The sequence below is a fragment of the Sceloporus occidentalis genome, unplaced genomic scaffold, assembly GCF_023333645.1.
Source record: "Sceloporus occidentalis isolate IW3139 unplaced genomic scaffold, rSceOcc1.0.p SCAF_1, whole genome shotgun sequence".
Lineage (NCBI taxonomy): Eukaryota > Metazoa > Chordata > Lepidosauria > Squamata > Phrynosomatidae > Sceloporus > Sceloporus occidentalis.
The window spans coordinates 183,586,411-183,612,545 of record NW_028316981.1 but is presented as its reverse complement, the minus strand read 5'-3'; the positions used below and the strand labels follow the sequence as shown (position 1 = coordinate 183,612,545).

At 43.0% G+C, this 26,135-nt stretch overlaps 1 protein-coding gene across 1 annotated transcript in view; it reads left to right on the top strand.

Annotated features, from left to right (window-relative positions):
* The window catches only part of LOC149323002 (B-cell receptor-associated protein 31-like), a 62,544-nt gene that overhangs the window by 22,625 nt on the left and 13,784 nt on the right, over positions 1-26,135 (top strand). Inside the window, exons 4-6 of the mRNA XM_089486026.1 lie at positions 22-169; positions 7,007-7,142; positions 23,502-23,628. Of these exons, the coding sequence (XP_089342152.1) occupies positions 22-169; positions 7,007-7,142; positions 23,502-23,628 (411 nt within the window). The remainder of the gene's footprint in view (positions 1-21; positions 170-7,006; positions 7,143-23,501; positions 23,629-26,135) is intronic.

Genomic DNA, 26,135 nt, shown 5'->3' with positions numbered 1-26,135 from the left:
CTTTTCCCCATTCTGTTATAGATGCCATCCGTGAGATCCGGAAATACGATGATGTGACTGAAAAAGTGAACCTGCAGAATAATCCTGGTGCTGTTGAGCATTTTCACATGAAGCTCTTCAGAGCGCAGCGAAACCTCTACATTGCTGGCTTCTCATTACTGATGGCCTTGTGAGTACTTGTGGGAGCAGAGGGGGCACTCTTGAGTTAGATCCCTAGGAAGGTACAAGGAACGGATTGGAGAAGTGCTTGAAAAGTTTCACTTCCAACAAGAAATGTTGTGGTGCCAGCTGCAAGTTTACATCACTATGAAGGCAAAGCTGTTGCCAGGAAGACCAAAAAAATCAACATTCCCCAACCTCTGGTGCCTTCCAGATGTGTTGGGGAATGCTACTAGCATACTCTTGATGTGCAGAAGTTTACTTCATATGGGTGTCAAAATAAACATACTTCAATATCTTATGTACATCAAGTGGTAGCCATGCCAGTTAAATATATTTCAGTTCCAGGTTGTAACATAACAAAATGTGGAAAAGTCAAAGTGGGGTGAGGGTGAATACCTCTGTAAGATGCTGTAATTCTTTCAATAAGTTCTAGAGAACTTATTGGGATCTAGGACATCCCTGGCCTTCTGTCGAGGAGAACTCTGTGCACTGCTCGTTAGAAAGCAGCCAGGGGTGAGAAACCTTTGATGTTTTGAACTACAGGTCTCACAATGTTTTGCCATTGACCCTGTTGGGTGCAGGTTCTGGGAGCTGAAATCAGAAACATCTGGAGGTCCAAAGCTTTCCCAACTCTCATCTAGACAGGTCTGGTCATCTCCCTTTAATGTCACCAAGACACCCTATCCTCTACTAGTCTGCTCAGGTCCTGCAGGTTCATACCTGTGACCTCCCTGCTTGAGTATCTATCTGGTGTGTAGTCTTTCTCTCTTTCTGCTACATTCTATTTTTCTTAGCATTATTGTCTTTTTTAATGATTCATGCCTTCTTATGATGTGCCCAAAGTACAACAGCCTCATCTTGGCTTCCAGGACCGCACAGCTGTCAAAAATATATTTTTGTCTCACCTCAAAAGAGAAATGCATATTTGCTTTACAAAAACAACACAAAATGATACCTTTTGATGGAGCAAGGCCATGTATCTTGCTTTAGAGGAGAATCACTGTTCATGGAGGTTTCCAGCAGCATGATTCTCTTTGTTTTGATCCAAAAATACATTTTTGGGTGAGTTGGTTAACTTCTTGAAATGAACATTTGGCCCAGTGGCTCTCATCTACATGGTTCCTGCAGAGGCAGACAGATCATGTTGTAAACTGCAGCTGGTTTGTTAGGCAATGCTTTATGTGCAGTGTGTGTCCAGGTTCTCCCAGTTCATTGGAAGGAAAAATAGATTGTATGAACTTTTTAAATAGTATTTCTATTTATTGCAAAGTTGTCTTGGTTGAGAAAGTTTCCCAGGAGAGTGGGTTGCAAATAACAAAAATAATATTTGAAAGGGAAAGCTGAAATTTGACTGTGTACTGTGTATTGTATACTGCACTTGTACTGTGAAGGCTGAGCATGTTTGCCAAACTGATCATGTTTGCGGGAGTGACAAGGAACTGTGCAGGGCCTTGAAATCTTTTCTTCAAACCCCAAAGCTGAGGTTCTTAACATAGCAGGAATCTGCACCCATGATCATATGCTGAAGCAAACGGGAAGAATGATGAACAGGTTGTAGGTCATCTACTCAGTTCATATGAGGGGTGCCGGACTAAGAAGTTCTATGAATTGAACATATGCCACTGATGCAGGTGGGAATTGGGTGGCCCTCCAAATATGGTTAAACACAACTCCCAGTGCTCCTTAACTTCAGCAATGTAGGTTTAATAATGTTTGGTACCTTCAAGGGTCCCTGTCACCACTGATTGTGCCACTGAATTTCTGTGGCATGGCAGCACAAAATGTGGCACATTTCCTTTCAGTGTTATTTTTCCTCAGATCGCATAGTTTTCAACCTTTGGGTCTCCAGGTGTTTTGGATTTCAACTACCATAATTCTTGAACATGAGGCATGTTTCGTGGGGCCTCTGGGAGTTGAAGTCCAAGCTATTTAAGGAAGGCATACACTCCTTGATCACCTTTGAATAAGAGTACATCTACACTCCTGGAACTGTGACACTGGTCTTCAGAAAGGCAGTCAAGGGATTTGTTCTGTCTCATTAAAAGTTAAAATGGCACATCTAAAGGAATAGTGCTCTTATTTATTTTTTGTGCCACCAGATTTTGACAGCAAAAAGCAGCAGAAGCTCAGTTCAACCTCCTGCAGGTACTAGGCTGAACAACTGGCTGTAGTACTTGCCCAGCCATGTAATGTGGGTCTGACTTGGGTTTTTACCTGGAGTAACCCCTCAGAATACTTGGAACAAGAAAGTTACGAAAGTTTGATTGCCTCCATTTTTGAAAATATAAAAACCCAGGACGAGGCTGACCTGTGCTGCTACTAGCCACAAGGTGGCAGACCAATAGCATTTTTCTTAACTTACTAAAGGCTGGTTATTCTACTCATTCATGGAGGCATAGGTAACTCAGAGCTCACAAAGAACTAGAATAGGGATGGTAACAGTGCACCAGCTCCCAGCAACATTGCCAAAACATTGTTAAACAAAATAATCCCAATGGCTCCCTGCTGGCTTAGGTGAGGTCCTCACTACATTTTTGTCCTTCCTGTGAGTTTTAGGCCAAGGAGAGACATTTTTCCAATCTTCCCAATCATTTCTTGGTTGAAAAATAGGCTTCTTCTGGACCCCCAAAAAGCCAGTGGGAGGGAAAACATGGTGAACACCCCTCCCCCCCCCCCCCAGTGCTACTAAGCAGGGTGGTGATACAGCATATTCCTGAGGTCACATAATACAAGTATGTCCCACCTCAACAACTAGTAGTTACTCACTTTTGGCTTAGCGGTGAAATGAACCAGTAACAACTGTGAGTGTGTACAGAATGCTTTTGTTTGCCAGCAGCCAGAAAAATAGTGCACATGTTGGGTTACAATAAGGGCTGCTCAGATCAGAGGAATGTGCTGTCCACACGGATTTTGGCCCTGCCATCTGATCTTCTGCAACAGAGCTGAGCATATCTGAGGGAACAGTAGGGTATGTTAGATCTTACCAGGGTCCATAGTGCAACAGCAGAAATCTGGTCCAAGATTATATTAATGTGCAGAACAGATTGTCTCCTTTCCTCTGGTTTAGAATAAGAGAAATTGTAGTGCTGCAGTGTCTATCTTTTATTTATTTATTTTACTTTTGTGATGCTGTTATCAATTTTCAGGGGCAGTGTGTTAGCAGCAGCAAATGAGGGAGGTGGGCTGCGTATGTCCTATGAGCTTGGTGTGCCCACCTCTTTTCTAGAGGTGATTGGATTTGGCAGCAAGAAACAAGTTGAAGTGAGATTCCTAAAAGTAAATGTCTTTTCTTCCCATCGCTAAGGCGCTGTCATGTTTGGCTTCCATTCTATCAACTTACACTAGTGGTGGCAACTATCCTCAGTCCAGCTGAACAAGACAATTGTGCCCTTCCGTCCTGGCACTGTCAACACTTGTGGCTGCTTCTCCAGCTATTAGGTTTAATTGCCAGCTGCCCCTAGCTGGCTGGAGGGAGACAATGCCTATCGGTTAAATCAGCAGTCTGGACACAGCGCTGCATACAAAGGGAATCAGCTAGACACTGCAGCTGGGGTGGGGAGAGGGATGTGAGCCGCATTGTTCATCTCTGGGTGCTGAGGCACAGAGGACAGGATGTTCTAACCTTGAGGGCAGTGCTTGGACCTGAGGCTTCTGCTTCTGTGCTCCATATTTGAAGAAGCTGTAAAGATGGATGCTGGGCCTTCTCAGAATGGCTCTTGAATTGGGCAGGGATTCTTAGTTGTATATATGTGTGGCATCTCCTCCAAGTGTTGCCCTTCCAGAGCTTGGAGAAGTTACTTTTTGGTACTACAAAAACAGTTCTGGCTATGCTGACTGAAGGATGTTGTTGTTGTTACCTGCCCTTGAGTTAGTCCTGACTCATGGAGACCCTGTGGATGAGACATCTCCAAGCCTCCCTATCTTCCATGGCTCTACTTAATTCTTGTACAGTGCGCTCGCATCATACGCGGGTGCACTATACGCGAATTTAAACCTATGTGGGCGCACCGTGCAGGAGTGCACAGGGCGGTGCGTCCCATTGGAATGAATGGAGTGTGTGCCCATGGTGTGCGTGTGTGCGCCACTGCATGCACAAGCCCCATTCATTCCAATGGGGCTTGAGCATGCGCAGAATTCGGCTTACGTGGGGGGGGGGGGGTCCGGAATGGATACCTCATGTAATCCGAGGGAACACTGTAGATTCATTCTCGTGACCTCCCTAGTTGAATATAGACATCTGGTGTGCAGTCTTCCTCTCCTCCTACCCCCCACCTTTTCTAACATTATTGTCTTTTCAAGTGAGTTATGTCTTCTTGTGATGTGGCCAAAGTATGACATCCTCAATTTCGTCATCTTGGTTTCCAGGGAGAGTTTTGGTTTGATTTGTTCAAAGACCCATTTGTTTGTCTTTTGGTTGTCCAAGGTATGCTCAGCACTCTTCGCCAGCAGCGCATCTCAAATGAGTTTATTTTCTTCTCATCTGCTTTTTTCACTGTTCAGCTCTCACATTTGTATATGGTGATGGGGATTACAATTCCTTGGATGATTCTGACATTAGTGCTCAGTTGTATGTCTTTACTCTTTAGGGTCTTATCCAGTTCTTGCATAGCTGCCCTTCCCATTCCTAGTCTTCTGATTTCTTGACTATAGTCACCATTCTGATCAGTGTTTGATCCTAGGAACGTGGTAAAAAAACACATTTCCCCCCAAGCTCTGCTTTCCTTCTTTCTCTTTCACACTACACAATTGTAGGGCTGTGGCTCCGTTTTAAACGCCATGTCTGCATCCTGTGGAATCCTAGGGTTTGTAATTTGGTCAGAGGTACTAGAGCTCTGGCTGAGATTTCTAAAGACCACGTGTGAAACAGCAAATCACAGGATTCTGTAGGCTGGGACCGTGAGGGTTAAATTGGAATCATAGCACTAAAATTCAGTCGTGTGAACGAGACCAAAGAGCATGAGAGAGTGTCACTGGTACTCCAACCAGCACAGCTATAATTGCTTAGCATCAAATTGCTTCTACATGTGCTGATTCATAAGGTGATCATTACCAGGAAGGAAGAGCTTGTCCATTATACTCCATCTTTTTAAAAAATAGATCAGCAGAAGCTTTTTCTAAAACCGAATGGAACCTTTTGTCAGGGGATAATTGCAAAGCCTCCTCTTATTTGGAGTCCAGTTTGGGAAGTGGGAGTTGAGTGTAGGAGATCTAGCTGGTATGCTAATACTGCAAGCCGTAAAACTAGTGGATGTTCTTGTTCACTTGCATCAGCTACACTTTCTTTTGAGGGTATCAGAAAAAGCAGCGCCTAGTTATGCCAATACTGAATGCAGTTGTCCTCTCCTCCAGCCTGCATGCTGGGCCATGGCTACGAAGCATCTTGTTGGGATAGCAGAAACCCCAGCAATGCTGCCAATGGTAGGCCTAAGTGGAGTCTGCAAATGATATTCTTGCTGCTTTCCTACTACCACCTTGTCAGAGCATGTCTGTTCTGGTAGCTCCTAGACATGACAGTTTTACCTTTGGGAGAATCAAGGCAGTAGGAACTGGGGTGGAGAGTTGATAAGGCTTGCTGTGCAAGTGGAAGGTACATGTCTGGAGGAAGAGTGTTGTTGTTTTTTTGTCCCTGCCTTTGTAGCATTTGGAAGGAGCCTCTGGAAAGAGCAGCTGAAGTGGAGAAGGCTGTCAATCCCAACTTGATGTGATGTGTGGGGAGACACTGGTTTCTCTCTGAAAAACAATGCTGATTTGATTTTTATGCCCCCTAGTGGTGCCAAGGGAGGATTTAGACATCAGAGAGGAAGTCCATGTTAAAGGACAAGAACTTTGAGAACAACCCAGTGGTTGCAGGAGGGTTTTTGATGGAAAGACACAGAAAAGGAGGTCTAATGTCTCTGGACCAGCTTCTGAGGCTGTAGGGGAAGAAACTGAAAAGGCATTAAAGTGGAGAGCCCCAGTGATCAGTGGCACTAGTTTCCATGTCAGTGGGACAGCCCTGGGATATGTATGTGCCCTCAAGTCACCTGTCAATTTGTGTGTGTGTGTGTGTGTTGTGTGTCTTCAAGTTGTTACCAATTTATGACAACTCTTAAGACAACACTATCATAGGGTTATCTTGGCAAGAATTATTCAGACGGGGTTTGCCTTTAACTTCCCCTGAGGCTGAGAGTGTGTGATTGCCCACAGACACCCACTGGGTTTCATGGCCGAGCAGCAATCGAACTCTGCTCTCCAGAGTCATAGTTCAACACTCATACTGGCACCACTATATTCTGCCTTTGCTATAGTGAGCTCAAGGCTGCAAATGTAGTTCTACCTTTTATCTTCCATTTTTCTCACAAAACCATCCCTGTAGAGCAGATCAGGAGAGGAAGTGTGATGTAATAATTTGAGCATGGGAATTGGATTCTGGAGAATGGGGTTCAATTCCTAACTCAGCCATGGAAACTAGGTGACCATGGGCCAGTCACACACTCTCAGCCCTAGAAAACCCTGTGATAGGTTCACCTTAGGGTCTCCATAAGTCATAAATGACTTGAAGGCACACAAGAACAAGATCAAATCATAGTGAGTTATCCAGTGACCATTGAACCCGGATCTCTCAGCATTCTATACCCATTACACCCAGAGGATCTAAGTCTAGGCATTTCTGGCAGCTACTGAGGACTTTTATTCCTGTTTGGGGACTGGAAGCTTTCTGTGTCTTAATGACAATTGTATGTTTGGCTCATAGCAGTCAGAGACCTTTTAAAAAGTAGTTTGAGGTTGGTGTTATAGTCTTTCTTTAGTGTCAGTTGAGTCTGAAAGCCCCTGTCTTAACCAACCTCTGTACTTGTCCTTGCAGCTTGCTGAGGCGCCTAATCACCCTGATCTCTCAACATGCCACCGTCCTGGCCTCTAACGAAGCTTTCAAGAAACAGGCTGAAGGAGCCAGCGATGCCGCCAAGAAATACATGGAGGAGAACGATAAGCTGAAGAAGGTACTGGTGCTGAGGAATTGAGAGCTTGGGTTAGAGAGAGGAGGGTAGTGCTCTTGTCTCTGCTTTGGTGAGATTGATGGTGATTTCTGTGTCATCAAATGTTTTAATGGTTTCAGTGTATCCCAAAAGCAATTTCCCCCAACTTGGTGCTCTCCATATGGAGCTCCCATCAGCCCGAGTTTGTGTAGCCATTGGTAAGTAGTCATGGGATTTGCAGTTCAGAGCCCCTGGAAGGCATCAGGTTGGGAAAGACGGCTGTAGAAGAGCAGCATCTTAACATCTTCTTAAATTTGCTTCCTGCTAACACTTAAGTGGATAATGGTTTGCTGTAAATAAAGGCGTGCAGGAAACCTCCCTCTTGTATAGATATTAAGATGCGTACAACTCCAGGCAAAATTAGTGCATGTGTCAAGACAAAAGGTGTGTCTTCTCCAAAGTTCCCCCTGCTCCGAGTACACTCAGACTCTGTGCAGACCAGGTCTTGTGATATTTTATTGTGATCTAATCCAATGCTACCTCATATTCTCTGCATTCTGATCTTTAAATTGTGTTTTAAACCCGAGGTGTGATTAGGGAGTTGAGTTATCCTTGCTGAGGCAATTTTGCATGAGGATGGAACTTCCATCATTCCTGTCCATTGGCTGTGCTGGCTGAGGATGATGATACCTAGGAGTTCAATAACACTGGAGGGTTGCAGAGTTTCCATCTTTGTTCTGTTTTCCCCTGGCTACAAAAGAAGTTAATTTGAAACGACTGCCAAATTATCTTTGCTAACCTAACACATTTTTACATGGACCAGGCTGGAACACTGGTGCATAATGTTGTGTTTTGTGCCAAAAGCGTACTTGCATGTCTCTTTGTCAGGCTTTCTTTGGGTGTGGAAATCAGATAGCAGAAGGAAAGACATGGCTGCTTGACAACATGGGGGATAACAAGCAGGAAGAAGTTACAATAACTATAGGAGAAAGCTGGCATAGAGAGGAAGCCCTGCAAAACATTTCCCCAATTAAAAAATTGTATCAGACACTAGGAGTGCATTTGGAAGATTCACATCAAGAGGACTAAAACTGGTCCTTTCTGATTTTCTTTAACCAATGTTTGTTGTTGTTGTTTTTAAGCAATGCAAACAGATTAGGGGATTCTGGAAAAAAGGAAAGGGTTTACCAAACAGAAGAGGTTAAACATACCAATAAATGTACTCAGTCCCAATGTCTATGCAGAGGTGGCAGGGAACTCTCTCCCAAATGTACCATATATACCTGACTATAGACTGACCCCATGTCTAAGTCGAGGGCAGATTTTGGGGCCAAACTTATAGATTTTGTGGACTTGTGGATAAGTCAAGAGTAAAACTTAGGGATATGTAACAAAGGATGCAGAGGATGGAGCAAAGAAAAACAGTGCCAGAAAACTTCCAAAATTCTTGCAGGCATAATAACTGTTTGTGCTCATTCTAAAGGCTTCTTGGACGAGAGAATATAAAGGGGGTGTGAGTGCTTCCACAACAGATGACACTCTTGCCTTTCACTAGAGGATGGTTCCTTTAAAAAAAAAAAAGAATTAAAGTCCAGTACAGTACTTAGATTGACCTGTGGATAAGTCAACTCAGGTTTTTGGAGTCAATTTTTGACTAAAATTTCTAGATTTATACATGAGTATATACCGTAGATTCTCAGTCTGCTGCCTAAATCAGGTGAGGAAGCTGATCTTTCCAGATTTGGAGAACCAGTCTGTTAATGTGTTATAAAAAAGAAAAGAAAAAAAAATTACAGATCCATACTGACATTCTTTGAAAGTTAAGTTTAAAATTCTTATGCCTGAGTGAGGGACCAGAGGTTGTTCCATGTACTTGAAGTTTTCAGGCGTTTGGGATTTCAGGAAGCTATTTAAGTTGAGCCAAAGAGTTTACCAAACCTTTTGACATTTTTTACTTTGATTAAGTACCGTCCTTGTTAATTACCATCAAATTGGCTTGGGCTTATGGCGACCTTTTGAATAAGAGACCTCCAAGACATCCTGTTATTAATATCGCTGCAATGGCTTTGCAGACTCAAGGCTGTGGCTTCTTTAATTCTAATGCAGTCTTACTCTTTTTCTATTGCTTTCCACTTTACAAAGCTTTATCAGTTTTTCTAATGAGTCATCTTCCTTCATGATACTGTATGTCCAAAGTACAGTAGTTGATAGGGAGGGTTCAGACTTGATTTGCTCTAGGATCCATTCATTTGTCATTTTGGCAGTCCATGGTATCAGTAGAACTATTCTCCAGTGCCATATTTCAAATTGGTGGATTCTCTTTCTGTCAGTTTTCTTCGCTGTCTAGCTCTCACAATCCATGCACAGTGATTGGAAATATTATGACATGGGTGATGCCGACTTTGGTTTTCAGTGATGTATTTGAGACTTCAGAGCCCTGATTTATGGGTACTTTTATTGGTTGGTGTTGCATTCCTGTAAGGTTAAGAGTTTGTCTATCACTCTGTACCCTGTCCTACAAACTATTGTCCTACAAACTACTTTTAAGGCTCCCCAGGGTTTTAAAGGTGGTTTGTGACACCTTTGATTGGAGGCGTCTGCTGTGCAGGTGGAAATACAGATGAAAAGCTCCTCGTGGACATTTCCATGTTCTCAGTTCTATGCTTTCTGCCCTGAGACTTCAGAGCTGATATTTATGGATACCTTTATTTATTGGTTGGTGTTGTAATCTTATAAGGCCAAGAGCTTGTCGGTCACTCTATACACCAGCTCTCCTTTTATGACAGTAACCTTACCAATGAGTTAACCACACACTGATGCCTTGTGTTTTCCAGGAATACTTTTGTGGGTGATTTGACTCTTCTAGCTTGCTGTACTAGCAAATGTCTAGCATAGCAGGCAGTAAGTGGTGTTACAGTTCCTGCTCCCTATAGCCTGCTCTTGCAAGAGACTTGAAGTTGTGCAAATAAATCAGAGCTGAGGGGCTGTTGCTCTTTTTTTGAACTGCAAATCCCAGAATCCTTTTACTCCATCTTCAGCACTTCTGCTCTGTCTTTGCCCTCTCTGCTCCATCTTTGCCCTATATTGACACTAGCCAAGTCCCCCCAAAAATGAGTTCTCCCAAGATCTGGAATAAGCATGGGCTATACTTCAAAAGAGGTGTAGAGTCAGAATGATGTATGGGTTGTCTGTGGAATTAGGACTCCAGGAATCCAGGGGTCATATCACCACTCAGCCATGGAAACCCAGTGCAGGACCCTGGGACACCTTCTCTGTTGGGAAATGTAGTTCTTTCTTAAGGATCGTTAGAAACTCAGGAAAGTAAGCAAGATTGTTTAATCTTACTAGCAGAGTTCACACAGTGGAATATTAGGCAAGCAGGAAAACTCAACTAGCTCCACTTTTCTCTCCCAGCCCACGTGTCCCCAATAAAAACATAGTCACTTGGTTAAAAGTGAAAAAAGAAACAAGTTTACTTACAAAATCATGTGTATGAAGAGATGCACAGGTCTAGCTTCATGTTGCAAGAAAAATGAGGTAGAAAAGTAGTCTAATACATGCATCTCAGGAAAGGATGCTGCCCCAGCATCCTTTCATCTGCTCCGGACACAGGCAAGCAGATTAGTAGGTAAGTAGAAAGTAGTAATGGCGACTCATCCTTGCTTTCTTCTTCTTGGGAACAAAAGGTTAGGTGTCCTCATGGGTAAACAGGAAATGAGGAGGGGCAATGAGTAGGGGTTGTTAGTAGGCAATAAAGTACCATAGACATGCATTACTAGAAGGTCTCAGCATGCGAAGTTGCTATATCCCAACATTCTCAGCCTAAGAAGACAAAAGCACTTGAACAAATCCTGACAAGAAAACCTTATGAGGTGGGTCACCAAAACTTGGAATTGACTTGGAGGCAGTTAACAACAGTACCTCAAAAAGTGTTCAGTCTAGTGCTTCCTAAATGTCTGAAATACATTGTTTTCTGAATTATAATTGGAAACACACCGTACTCTTTTAATACCATTTTTTACAAGTATGTTGAGAGTAAAAATGGTTTACCCAGAGAATGTTGGATATTTCTTTACCTCATCTTTAGCTAGTTGTCTGTTTACTTCAACCTTCCCCAACCACAGCCCTTTCAGATGCTATGGACTTAAACTTACATGATCCCTCCCTGTTAAACTTACATGGTCCCTGTAACTTGAAGGGACCGCATACGTTTCCCATCCCAGTCTACTCTGACTGGCAGTGGGTCTCCAGCTGATGTTGAACCCTTTTAGCAGGAAACTCCAGGGAATGGACCTTTGGACTTGAGTGGGCAAAAGAGGCGAGCCATGGATTCAACTATTCGTGGTCTTCTGATTTGGGGGTGTACTATGGACTTGGTCCCCTCCATTGAGAGCAGATGGGCAAGGGATTACTACCTTTGAGGACAAGTAATTTTGCTGTCTTTGTATGTAGATTATTATTTTACAAATAACTCTTTTGGACATGACCCTCAGAATCCCCTAGTCAGATTGGCTAATGAACATATTGAGAGCGGGATTTTGGGAGCTGTAATTCAGTAAAATTACTGTTCCCAAGCTGTGGCATTGATATAGGGGCAGGAAGAATGAGGTAGGGGAATAATAAGTAGCTAAATTGAGCTACCTCCAGATAACTGGAAATCTTCAGGCTACCTTACCAATTGCTGATGCAGTGTGAAGGGCTAGAAATGGAAACTGATTCTCTAGATGCAGAATTCTGCACAGGTGTGTTGTGCAGAACACAACCAGAGGCCTTTTGGATGCTTCCCCAACCACAGGCCTGCCTGCAGATGGACAACAACATAGCCTCCTATTCTTTGTCCTACCAGAGTGTTTTAAGACTGAATAGTTGTATATGCAGTCCCAGATACATATGTGTATGTAAAGAGCAAAATGGAAAACTGCAGGCAGTGGATGGAATGCCCTTGGTTCAACCTCTGTTTTCCAACTGGGAAGCAGCTTACAAGACTTGCTCTTCTTGCCATGTGGATGATCATCCCATTAACCTATGAGATGGGCAACTTCCAGATCTGGTTGGATTGTAATTCCTGTCATCCCTTGTCACTGGCCAGAGCTGATAAAAGGTGTAATCCAGCAGCAGCTGGAAAGCCACCAGTGCTCAATTTCTTCTTAAGGCATAGGATAGGCAGAACATTGAAGGCCTATAGACCTTTGGAAACCTGGAGTTTCTGTGTTTGTGTAGCAAAGGCTGTGGGCAGTGGAAGCTCTCACAATAGAAGAGGGGTTATGCCAAAGATAAACACTTTTTAAAGGTAAAAAAATTCTTAGGTTTTTATCCTGCTTGTAGTAATATTTGGACAGAAGTCATGTCTAGGTAGCTTTGGCTTGGTGCTTATACCATTTTGTCTTTTATCAAACTTGATGTTACTTTTCTTACCCTTTAAAAAATGGACAAATAAAATGAAAGTGAAACATTAAATTCCATGCATTTAGTTGCATTATTTTGACAGCCAGGTTATAACTGACAGAGCAGTGCAAAAATAGGAGTGCTTGCAGTGGCTGGTTAAAAAGCTTATGATATTTGTTTCTGTTGGATCAGCTGATGAAGTTAGGAATATAAGAATGACGCAGACAGTTGACAGTTTTATTACATTATGGCTTCAGCTTATTTGTTATATCAGTGATCCTTTGCCTCTCACAATGATTTATAGAATGATGTTTTTAAACACAAACGGAAAATGGTTTTATATATGAAACTTTTTGTTACACTTAAGATGGATCCCATACAGAGGAAGATGTATACATTCATGATGCGACAGTAGTACAGATTGTTGGCAATAGATAGAAGTAATACTCATTTTTGTAATCCTTCCTCATCTTCCTTTCAAGGTCTATCTTAAAAACATAGCATGTGATCTGCGCGACCAATGTTTTTGTTTTGTTTTTGGTTCTACTTTTCTTCACGTAAACATTTATTAGAACTTTAAAAAAACGGGCAAATAATCTAGTGACAGAAATACATACTACAGTATATATACTCATGCATAAGTCTAGAAATTTTAGTCAAAAAATTGACCCCAAAAAACTGGGTCGACTTATCCATGGGTCAATGTAAGTACTGTTAGTACTGTATCTTAACTCTTATTTAAAAAGGAACCATCCCCTTTTCTGAATAGAGTAGCAAAAAGCAAGCACTTAGTCCATCCTGGAAGAAACTAAAAGAAGCACCACATTTCTCTATTTTCTCCACTGCGGTGCCACTTCTGCCCTTTTAGAATGTCTAGGTGGAAAAGTAGCAATGTGCTTGGGCATCATTTTCCTTTCCTTCATCATCTGCATCCTTTGTTACATGCCCTTAAGTTCTACCTTTGACTTATACATGGGCTATATAAAAATCCATAACTTTGGCCCCAAAACGTGTTCTCGACTTATACATGAAGTCGAGTATATACAGTAGTCACCTTTGCTTGCCAGTATGGGGGGCCCATGGTATCTGCTGGGGTTTGGATCAAGCCCCCAAAATCTGTGGATGTTCAGATTCCATTATATAGTAAAATGGCAAAATCAAAGTTTGATTTTTGAAATTGTTTTTTGTTAAATATTTTCAAACTCTGGATGGTTGAATCCGTGGGTGCAGAATATGTGGATACAGAGGGCCAATTATATCAACTCCTTGCCTAAGCTTAGTCTTTATGACAACCAGCTTGGCTGTTGAACTATTTTAGCAATTCTTTAACATGGGTATATGTAGGTGGAGCCAGTGTTGTGTAGTGGTTAGAGTGCTGGACTGCAACAGGTCAGGGTTTGAATCCTGGCTGAGCCATGAAACCCACTGAATGACCTTGGGCATGTCATACTCTCTCAACCTCAGTGGCAAAGCCCCCTCTGAAGAAACCTGCCAAGAAAACCTCATGATAGGGTCGCCTTAGGGTTGTCATAAGTTGGAAACAACTTGAAGACACACAACATTAACAACAACATATGTAGGTAGATTAGAAACATCCACAACTTGCAGACACATGCAGACCTGGTATAAGAATGAGGAGCCTTTGACTCTCCAGCCATTTTGGACTTCAACTCCAGTATAGACACTAGTCCCAAACATATGTCTCCTGCTCCTCCTTTGGTTAGCCAAGCAGCTATTTGTTCCCTGCTCCTCTTTTAGTTAGTCAAGCAGCTATTTGTTCCTTGCTCCTCTTTTAGTTAGCCAAGCAGGTATTGCTCTGTGGCAGGGGTGGGAGTTATGCTTCCCTCCAGATGAAGTTGACTGAGCTCCCAGCATTCCTAAGCAGTACAATTCATAGTGAAGAATAGCAGGAGCTGTAGTTGAGAAACATCTGGACATCTGCATAATTCTCATCCCCTTATTTTTGGTTCCCCAAGCATTGGCATTGTGTTGATGCTGTGTGACTTGCATGCTTGAACATGTGAACAACAGTGGTAAGATCCTTCACATTAACAGAGGATGTTGTAATCTGCAATTGAAACCTGGATGTTGAGGTTACTATATTTTGAATAAGTCAAATAAAACCAAATTAAAAACTTCCTAGCATTGCGTTATTTTGGATAATTGTTCCCTGGCAGGGCGGAAAGAGGGAGGAAGCCTGGAGGCCTGAGACCTGTTTACACCTGATTGTATCCTGGGGATAGAGTAATACCGGAAAGGTTTTAAAGCCTTAGCTACTGAAAGTCTGATTCCCATCAGCACCCCTTCTCCCACATACCGGATAGCTTTGAAGAGTTTGCTAAGTACAGGCTTGTTAAATGTTCAGGCGGTCTCTGTGGCTATAAGACCTTGAAAGCGGAGAGAGCGCCCATGTGGACAGCGCAACTGAGAGAGACACACAGCTTGGCCAACATAAATTATCTTGGCCTTCCCAAGTGTGTTGGAGTTTCTGGGAATCTGTTGCAGCAAAGACCTCTAATACACTAGAAGGCAGTGGATGCTGAATCCTAGCACTTCTAGGTTTCTTTCTTTAGAAGAGCCCAGTTTTCTGCCTCTTGATGAGCAAAACAGAAGGAAATTGCCCTCAGGTTAGGACTGGCATGTCTTGAGAATGGATTAGGGTTGTGTGATCAAGGTCCAGCTTCCTTTTCCTCCCCATGCCTTCCACCAGTGTATTTTGTCTGGCTCCAGTCTTTCTCTGCCTGTCATCCTCACTTTCTCTCTTCCAAAACAGGGGAGAAAAAACCAACAACCTTGAGCATGGAAATTCCTGAAATTAAAAAACAAAACAAAACACCACCAAAGGCATGCAAAGTTGCATAATGTCTATTTAAAGAATAGGGTATGGGAGGTAGGGAAAGGAGATTGTATTTGCCTGTTTGCTCAGAGCTACCTCTTAAAGCCTTTTTCAGCCTGTTCAAATGCTGGGTGGATTGGCCTCAAGAGGGCAGCCGAGCCCCACAGCTCAAGTTGCTTCAGGCATACTGTTTCAAATATGGTAAGAATTTTTATGGCATCAAGTTAATTAAAACTGGCACATTAGCAGATAGCCTTGACCTGCTAAATGGCAGAGGTGGTTGAACATCAGCTCTGATATCTCGCCAAGCTGTAGCAATAAGCAGGAACCAAGAATGGGGGAACAGGCTTACTGCTTCCTTTTTTGATAATGCCTCTGTTCATTCAACCAATCCTTTTATGATAGTCATGTGACTCAATGTGTGTACAAACCAGATCAATTGCACTCGTTTATCCATACAGCATATACAATAAAAGATAACAAGGATTATAGTGGGCCCTTAGTATCCACTGAGGTTTGGTTCCAGGACATCCTGTGAATACCAAAATCTATGGATGTCCAAGTCCCGTAAATGCAATGCATAGTAAAATGGTGCTGGTGCCCCTTATTTAAAATGGCAAAATTAAGGTTTGCTTTGTGGGATTTATGTTTTTAAAAATATTTTCAAGCCATGCTTGAATCCATGGATATGTAGGGCCAAATGTATTTGGCAAGGACTAGGACTCTGGAGACCAGGGTTCAAATCCCCACTTGGCCATAAAAACATACTGCATGGCCTTGTGCAAGTCCCACCCTCTCAGCCTCAGTCATAGACAAAGGCCAATCCCCTCTAGACAAATATTGCCTAGAAAACCATGTGATAAGATTGCCACAAGTCAGGATTGCCACAAGTCAGAAACAACTTGAAGGCACACAACAATAATATTATCTGAACCCTCATTTGCATTGAAACTAGGAAGAAATGTTCAACTTAGATAGTAAGATTAGGATTCTAGTCTCATAATAATTAATACATATAATCAGCTTCTCATTCAGGCTAGCCTTGAAATTTACACAGGAAGGTGGGGACTTTTAAGACTTCTTATCTCTACACAAAAATCACAGTGTGAAAGAATGTGTGTTAAGAATCCAAGGGCACCAACTGTACAAGGACAGTATCTTTGTTGGCAAAGAAGCCCCAAAAATATACCTGGAGGAATTGCTGAAGGTTAAATATTAAACCGAGTGAGTTCTTGTAAGAGTGAGATGTTAAATAGGATGCTTATTGTGTATAACTGCATAGCAGGGGATTGGATTAGATGGTTGTTGTGGCCCCTTCCAACTCTTAAGAGTCTGTGGTGTTGATGCTCCATATCATACTGACAATATTTGCAATTGGCAAACAGGTTCACTTTGCTAAAGAATGCAGATCTTGTCTCTCACTGTTATGTAATCTTTGAAGCAATACTCTAAAGGGTTTTGCTGCCCACGTGTTAAAATGGATTTTAAGTAATATTCCAACTTGCTGAATTTTACCTGATGCTGTGTATTTCTGACTTATGGCGAACCTAAGATAACCCTGTCATGGGTTTTCTTGGTAAGAGTTATTCAAAGAGGGCTTGCCATTGCAAACACTTGTCCAAGATTTCCTAGTGGATCTCTGTGGCTGAGTCCTCATTTCCCAGAGTCCTAGTCCAACATCCAAACCACTACAACCCTCCTCCTCCTACAGATTCCTTGTGTTTACTCAGTGTTATAAGGGAGTCCATTGACATTGGTGCATGTAGCTGTCATTCTCAGATGAAAAATAAAGATATAGCCAAAATTTGGTTATCTGGATTCATGCTGTACTTCATATGAATCCTACTCTGGTTTCCAAGATGCATGGTCACTTACCCTACATCATTTGGAACACGCAAAATGTACCACAAGAAAATGCTTGCACTTTCTCAAGAGGCTGGCTAAATGCACCAATCTAAAGGGATTCCTGCATTTGTTGTTGTGGATGAGACATGTCCAAGACCCCTGTCCTCCACTGCTCTGCTTAAGTCCTGTAGATTCATGCTCGGGACCTCTCAGATTGAGTCTAGCTAGCTGGTGTGTGGACTTAGTCCTTTCCTGCTGTCCTCCACCTTTCCGAGCATTAATGTCCTTTTTATTGAATCCTGCCTTCTCATGATATGGCCAAAATATGCCAGCCTCAGTTTTGTCATCTTGGCTTCTAAGAGGAGTTCTGGTTTGATCTATCCAAGGACCCCCCCCCCCTTTTTTTTTTTTGGCTGTCCTCGGTATCTTCAGCACTATTCTCCAACACCACATCTCAAAAAAGTTTATTCTTCTCCTGTCCTCCTTCTTCACTGTCCACCTTTCATATCTGTATGTGGTGATGGGGAGTACTATGGCTTGGAAAGTTCTGAGTTTAGTTCTCTTTAGGATCTTCTCTAGTTCTTTCATAGCTGTCCTTCCCATTCCTAGTCTTCTTATGTCTTGGATGCAGTCACCATTCTGATCCATGTTTGATCCTAGGTATGGGAACTCTTACTACTCGCCTTTCTGATACCACCTTGGTCCTTTATAAAGATTTTGAAAAGAACTCAGTATAGGTATTGCTGACTACCTTTATATCCTGCATACATGGGCCTCTGTTTTTATTGTGACAGCTGGAAGGTCAGCTGAGCTGACTCAAGGTTACTCAGTGGCCTTCATATCTGAGTGGTGATTTGAAGTAAGTTTCTCCTATTTCAGTCAAAAGCTAAAACACTTTACCATGTCAGGTTGAGAAGATAAGCATGAGGGCTACTATCTCTCCGACACGCCTAGTAGAATTCCTTGTAAGTGAGCCTTTGCTGGGTGGGCAGTTTATGTATTATAGAGCTAAAATGTTGCTGTTGTGTCCCTTCAAGTTGTTTCTGACTTATGGCAATCCTAAGGTTTTTCTTGCCAAGATTTGTTCAGAGGAGTTTTGCCATGGCCTTCCCTTGAAGCTGAGAGCATGTCACTCACCCAGTGGGTTTCAGGGCCAAACCAGGAATTGAATCCTGGTCTCCAAAGTTGTAGTCCAACACTCAGCCCACATGCTGGCTCCTGATGCTAAAATACAGCTTGCCAAACTGGTATTTGGAAGTAAGTACATCTTCTAGTTCTCTTTCTTTCCTGTTGCCTGTTCAGGTAGGACCATTTGGGGTTCATTAGCCTGTTGTAGCTTCCTATATATTGCTGGAGTTACTTGGAATAATTTGGAGCAATGTAGCTCTGCTTTCTCTGTCTCTTGTTTCTCTGTCTGTAACAATCCAGAGTTCATATTGTTATGTGGGGTTGAGGAGCCTTTCTTAGTATAGATCTCATTTATTTATCTATTTAATAACTCACCTTTTCCCCAAAACCAGGGAACAAGGCAGCACAAAAAAATCTTAAATACATTGTTATTTTAAACACTCAGAAGATCAACATTAAAATGGAATTAAATGATCAACAACATTCCAAAACAATTTAAAGCACACAGTGAAAAATGATAAAAAGCAATTACTCCCCCCCCTCAGTTCTCCTGATGTCCTTTTGTTTGTCCTGTATCCCTGACACAAAGACACTTTGCTTATTATGGTTGATGCTACCTACGGCTTAAGGCCATATCAGTGACTGTAAAGGGTGCATGGAGGGCACAGAGGTCCACAGCCAGGTTTTCCCATAGCAAGAAGAGTAGTCGTCATGTAAGTGGATGGCTCCGTTTCTTTTGCCATATAGTACAGTCTGGGTTGCCCATACTTGGTCAGCTGAGGCCTGTATTGTGAAGGAGCGCATGGAGCCTAGCCAAGTGAAAAAAAACAAAACAAAACCCAGATTTAAAAACCTGGTATAAACCAGTCTTTTTGCATTAATGCATAGGACTACAACATAGGACTAAATCAGAAAATTAAGTAGCAAAGTGCAATTCAGATGTTATAGCCACTAGCTTAAATAATAATTGTTCTTTTTTTAAAAAAAAAACTCCTTTTTTAAAACAAGTTCTTTTGGTTGAACTTAGGTTAATGCACTATAAAATGAAGTGATGAAAAAGAAAGAACTGACACTGGATACTAGTCTCTAACAATGAACAACTGCCAAGAAAAGTATAAAAGTTAAAATGTTTAAATCCAGTCATTGTTGTTCCAGTAAGAGGGCTGGAAAACAGTAAAAAGAGACAGATGTTAATTAATTTGTATACAGTGGGCTCATGGTATCTGCTGGGTTTTGGTTCCAGGATCCCCCGTGGATACCAAAATCCGTGGATGCTCAAGTCCCATTATAGACAATGGGGAAGTAAAATGCTGCCCACAGCATCCACAGTTGGCAAGCCCTCTTGTCTCCAGTGGTGGCACATGCACACACTGCACCACCACCTAACCATGCTAAGGCCATGCACACATTGCACCACCCTTAATAACAACAGGACTTGTGCTCCCATGTTTTTTCATATCCATGGGCAAGGGGGTCCAGAACAGATCCCCCACAGATACAAAGGTCTGACTGTATATGAATAACCAATTTTTAAAAACAGGAGTTTTTTCCCCTTAAAGTCATTTGGTTTAAACAGTGGTTTGCATCAGCCAATCCTGAGTCATGATCAGTCTCCATCCACAAGGTCCTACGCTGAGCTTGGAGAATGCACCTTTTGAACTACAGTACCCAGATCCATTGTCGTCCTCACTCCATAGCCATTGGACTTGCTGGTTGGGGGATTTTCTGGAAGCTGCATTTCAAAGAAGCAGAAACAGCATTTCCGAGCACTGATCCTAACGTCATAGCCTGGTCAGCTTTGGTTTAAAGTTTGACTCAAAGTCATTGTGCAGGCTATACTGCAGTGTCACACATCCTGTCAAACCCTCTATTACTTCTTTTGTTTCCATGGAAGGCTGGATTTCTTTTCATGCTCTCTGCTTCACTGTAGGCTAGATCTGACCACATTCTTGATTGTTTGTATAAAGCGTAGCTTCACCAATGTTTGTTACTGTTGAACCATTTGTTTTTTGCAGGGTTCATATCTGTGTACTCAGCAAGAGATTGCTAGAGATGGTTGTGCATATTGTCTTCTGAGTGCTGGGCCCTGGTGGAAGGAAGGGTGAGCACAAGCATAAGGTGCCAAAATGATTTGAAAAACCATGGCCTAGGTTTTCTGGGGCTGACTTGGTTGATGGACACTGCGTATTCTAACAATACTGTTTCAGGATAGGACCTCCACAAATTGCTCTTCTTTGAATAATGCAGGCTTATGCACAGCTACTCACTGGTGGTATATAAATTTCATCTTATTAACCAGGCGTGGAAAGTTTAACAAAAGAACTGCCTGTAGGTTTGTTTGTTTGTTTATGGGTCATAGATTGCTTGGTTCTGCGTTAATAGAGCTAGTAGGTCTTTGAGGTCCAGCGACTTATGATGCACCTTGGAGGGCTAGAACAATGTCTTGTGACAAAGGAAAGAATGCAAGTTTTTAAGCTGATTTGCATTGTAGCTTCTTCACAAAGCTCGTAGCGAGACTGTGGAATTTGATGCCACAAAATATGGTGATGACTGCCAATGTGGACAGCTTTAAAAGTAGATTAGATAGGTTTCTGGAAGATAAGGGAATGAGTGACCACTAGTCCTGATTACTTTCTTTTCTGTCCACCTTTAGGAGTAATGTGCCTCTGGATACCAGTTGCCAGGGGGAAATGAGCAGAAGGATTTGATTGTTCTCATGTCCTGCTTATTTTCTTCCGACTGGGGCATTTAGATGGCCACTTGGGTAACAGAAAGTAAGACTAAGTAGATCTTTGATCAAATCCAGTGGGGTTTTTCTTGTGGCCTTAGGAACCTCTCCCCTCCCAAACCTGCTTATGTAACTCTGCAGAGTAAGGTTTGTTTTTAAAATCACCTTTTTGAAAGCAGTTTCAAGAGTCAATGTTTCTTGCAACCTCTGTGACAAGATGTTTTTTTTTAAATGGACCCAGGGGGGTGGAGGGTATTGTTGCTGTGGCTGGGTGAAGTACACCATCATGTCAACATGTACAGCTTGCCTGTTGGTCATAGGGAGAGTGAGCAAGAGAGTGAAAGATGAAAAAAGCTCCTGCAAAAGGAGAACAAAGGATATAAACACTCACTGGCACGACTTGCCACAGACGTGCTCACCTCTCTTACGAAGAGCTTGTATAACAGTATTTCTATACATAGCATTGCTAATGTTAGGCTGTCTCCTTGGTGCTGCCACCCATATCAATGCTTCTAGTCACGGATGCTCCTCGTAGAAGAGGGACCATAATGTAGGGAAGACTCCCACTCCCTTCATTTGAAGATAAAAGATTATACAAACTCTGCCCCCTTTCCTTGCATACTTGGTGATAGTTGTTTCTCCTTTCTGGAAAATAAACATTTATCTGTTTTTTATCCTCCATCTGTCTTTTTTCATTCACTGGTGTTTGGAAACAACATCCAGTTCTGTAAACTTAAGTCTACTGTTGGCAGCTCTATCCATGGTTGGGTGGCATTGCTAGGTGCTCTTGTTGGTTAGGGAGAGAAATGGTTTGATGGGTACATGGGTATCATTGCTTGGAGTGTCATTAGGACAGTCTGTAAATAAGAAATATTGAAGGCTCAGAGTTGGAATTTGGCCTGATTTATCTTCAGACTTTGCTTGGCTATTGTAGCCAGTCAGTGCTTCCCCAGGGAATATTTTAGTTCCACTTCCAACAAATTGATGTCCTCCAGGTATTTAGGCTCCCGTGGCCTCTGATGAGGGATCATGGGAACTGAAGTACAGAACACCTGGAAGGCATCAGCATGGCTTCAGTCATCAACCTTGCATTGCATCTCCAAAGCATACGGTGAGGGAAAAACCCATGCTGTAAGCATGAAGTTGGAGTGAGGCAGATTCAACTGAATGTGATTGTGGAGTGTATGTTATAGGCATCATCCCCATAGTTGAGCTCCTTGTCAGAAGCCCAGCAAGGCTTGTCATGTCTACCAGATGGTGGTGATATATCTGCCATGATAGACATGAAAAGGGGAAAGAGGAATAAGACCCTGATGATCATATTGGCTTAACGTCATAGACAATAGTGGGAATTACTGAAATGGTTTATGTGAAGTACTCTGGAAATGCAAGAGTTTATTTCCAAGAGTCTTGCCAGAACTTGGGACTGATGTGGTAGTCAGTCTGCTGCCCTCTCGGGACTTCAGTGGTCATAAATTCCAGTCAGCAGGGGCCAGTGGTCAGATATTATGGATGTCATCTAGACGTAAACTGGTTGCCTACTGCTGGGGTAGACACAAAGTGTTCTTGCTGCAAGTGATTTGCTAGAAAGTCCATTGGCTGCTTCCAGATTCTGTCCACTTCATATAGCCTGCAACAACATTTTGGGTGAGGGGACAGAAGACTAGACTGCAGCCCAATGTAACCTGAGGCCATTGCCATACTGCAGAATTAAGAAAGTTAGGTGCCTCTTTAACTGCCATGGCTTCATCCTATGGAATCTTGGGATTTGTAGTTTGTTGTGGTACCGGATCTCTGTGAGAGAGAAGTCTAAATATTTGGCAAAACTACAGATCCCAGAATTCCAAAGCATTGAGCCATAGCAGTTAAAGTAGCATCAAATTGCATTAATTCCACAGCATAAATGCAGCCTAAGAAATTATTCTTTTCCCATAATACCTTCCTGAGCCTCTGCTGTAATGGGTTGTCTATCTATAGCCTCTTCCACTACACTGACTATGTCCAGAGAGAGGGTCTGACACAGACATGATGCAGATAATGTGAGCAGGAAGACGTGGGAGAGTGTGTGATTCTTACATACTATCTTCCAGGAGGCTAGAAACCATAGTGCAGGTTATCCAAAGGGCCCCTGTCTCTCTAGCTTCTTCAATACCCTGCCCTGTCTATCTGTGGAGTTTATAGCTCACATCACTCTTACCCAGCAGGACTGAGGAAGATGGGAACTGCAGCCCAGCAGATCCAAAAGACACAGGGTTTGAGAAGGGCAGCTCTGGATTCTGGAGGAGTCTAGACTCTATAATGCTGTACTTTCACAGGGGTGAGGAGCCAAACAATTCATGAAAAGCTTGGGTTTAGGGATGCTGATTTCAGAGGATTAGACCTGAATTACCTTTTATTTCTTCCTTATTCCTGTGCCACTCTTTTTCTCTTCTCTTCTCCCCTCCCCATCCCTACATAACAGCAACTGAAGTTGGCGGGAGTGGAAGTAGCTGATCTGGACACCAGAGGTGCCGGAGCGGAAGAAGAGAACAAATCCCTGCAGGCTGAAGTAAAAAAGCTGAAGGAGGAATTGGCCTCCACAAAGAAAGGTGAGAGATGTTGGGGGATGGTGGTGGTGTGCTGTGTCTGCCCTGGAGGCTGTATATGGGGTTACCACCACCCTCCACCTGCCAGGCACTCCCTGAACGTTGGCCACAAATTTACAGCAGCTAAAGGTAGCGGAGGAGTTGAGTTTCTCCTCCTGCTATTTGTCCCCCTCTCTCAAATTGTGCACAGCTGGTTCATCAGGGCTGGAAGCCAGCGAAAGGGTGATGCAGGATCTATTTATATCCCCAAGAGCTGTACATCCATGTGCTTTCCTCATGTACTATCTCAACATGCCCCATCCTTCCTCTCTGTCTAAAATAATTTGCTTGGCATGGTGCTTTGGGGATAAATGGACCAGCCCTGCAGCATTTGTTTGTAAACACTTGGAATTAGATATTTAAAGCGCATGAATTTTTAAGAGTGGGTATCTCAGCATGTGCAATGTAGTCTTGAAATGACTGAGACTTCTTATCAGATCCACTCCTAAAACAATGTTGTTCTATACTTCTCAACCTCTATTGAAAACAAACATGTTCAGCCAAGTACCTTATTCTTCTCCCCTGACTGAAATGCAGCTCAGGCTGGTTTAACTGTCCTGGTTCACAGTGATCCCAGAGGGAACCCTGTTGTGTGGTGACTATCTTGAGCCGTTGCATAGAAGTGTGAGTGTGTGTGTATGTGTGTGTGATCTTGAATGGGATGTCCAAGCCCCTGAACACCTATCAACACTCAGACAGTAGATGTGAAAAGAATATTTGAATGTGGAGTCGAAGGCTTTCATGGCCAGCATCCATAGTTTTTTGTGGGGTTTTCGGGCTATGTGGCCATGTTCTAGAAGAGTTTCTTCCTGACGTTTTGCCAGCATCTGTGGCTGGCATCTTCAGAGAATGCTTGCCTGGAAAAAGTTGGGTATATATATACTGTGTGACCCTGGGAAGGCAGGAGTGATTTGCATGTGTATTGTTCTGTTGCTAATGGCAAGCCTCAGGGTGAGAGGATTAGTGTCTGCTTGATTAATGCTCATTGTCTGCTGGGAAACCCCTGGCCCTGGGAGATTTCTCATTTGCATTTGTGGAGTTTTCAGCTTGCTATTTTTCAGGACTGGTAGCCAAACCTTGTTAACTTTAAGGGTTTCCTCTTTCCTGTTGAAATTGTCCAGGTGTCATCATCTCTGGCACCGTTGATCAATCTGATTTAGAGTATGGCTGGCAAACTTTTGATGCTGCTTGGACTGCACCTCCCATCAACTCCTGCCTTCTGGCGAGTGGTGAAAGATACTGGGAGTAGTTCTTTAATATCTGGAAGGTTCCATGTTCCCTACCTTGGCTAGCTCCTGGTTCAGCCCCTGTTATCTTGGCTTCTCCTCCCTTTTCCTCCCCCGCTGCTAAAATTAGAGTGTAAGATCATCGGAGATAGGGATGGTGTGTATGTGTGCACGCGCATGTGCGTTTGTGTGTGTGTCTTCTGCATCTGTTACTCTGAGTGGAACCAACGTACATAATATGTCAGGACCTTCTGGATACTTCTAAGTGTTTGTTAAGTTGTCCACAATGAGAAAGCACAGTGCAAGCAGATGGGATTCCAGAGTTCCCCTTATGGCAGATATTGCTTTCTCAGAGCCTGGGGACTACAGGGCTTTGGTCCATTTATTCCCAAAGCTTCATGCCAAGTGAATTGTTTTAGGCAGAGAGACGGGATTAGAAACCCACCTGGTAAAATGGCATCAGTCCCAGGCTCCTAGGTACTGGAGAGAAGGCACAGTGTGCAGCACCCCACCCCCTTCTACAGCTATAAAAAGGGCCTGGCATGAGAACAAAGTCCAGTGGAAGTCCATCTTGTAAATTAGCTCTAGACCCAAGTAGACAGCCACAAGCCTTCCAATTAGAAAACTGTGGAAATGTAGCTGTGGGTGGGGTAGTAGTAGAATTAAGGGTCTTCTGTGTGTGTGCATTGGGTGGCCCATTTGCTGCAGTTAGAGGGGTGCATCAGGCAAGGATATTTTCATTACAGTTTGCAGTAGACACCAGTCCTGATCATTATTAACAGTGCCCAGCTCTGGGAACTGAGTAGACAGTTCATGAACTTTGCACTGGTGTAATAGGATTCCTCAGCATGTGTGTGTTTGTGTATGCTTTTTTTTTAAAAAAAAGAGGGACTGCTGTTTTCAGCGGCAGCATCAACCAGTTTGAGCTGCTTCTCTAGATCCCATTTCCAGAGCTGGCAAATCAGAGGCATTGACATCAGCCCTGCAGGAATCCAGGAGCTGCAAAGTTCTGTGTGGCAGCAACCCTTCTGACCTTCTCATTGCTGAGTGGGCTTGTGTAACACTTCACCATGGTCTCCTCTTCCATCCCCGCCACAGTCCCACCAGATTGAATGGCACAGTGGCCATGTGTACCAGATTACAACATTCCCCCCCTCCACCCGCGCACCTTTCAAGGAAGAGACTAAGTATGAAATAGCCATTGCATTATTTTGAGGACTGGGGCAGGCAAAGAGGGGTGAGAAA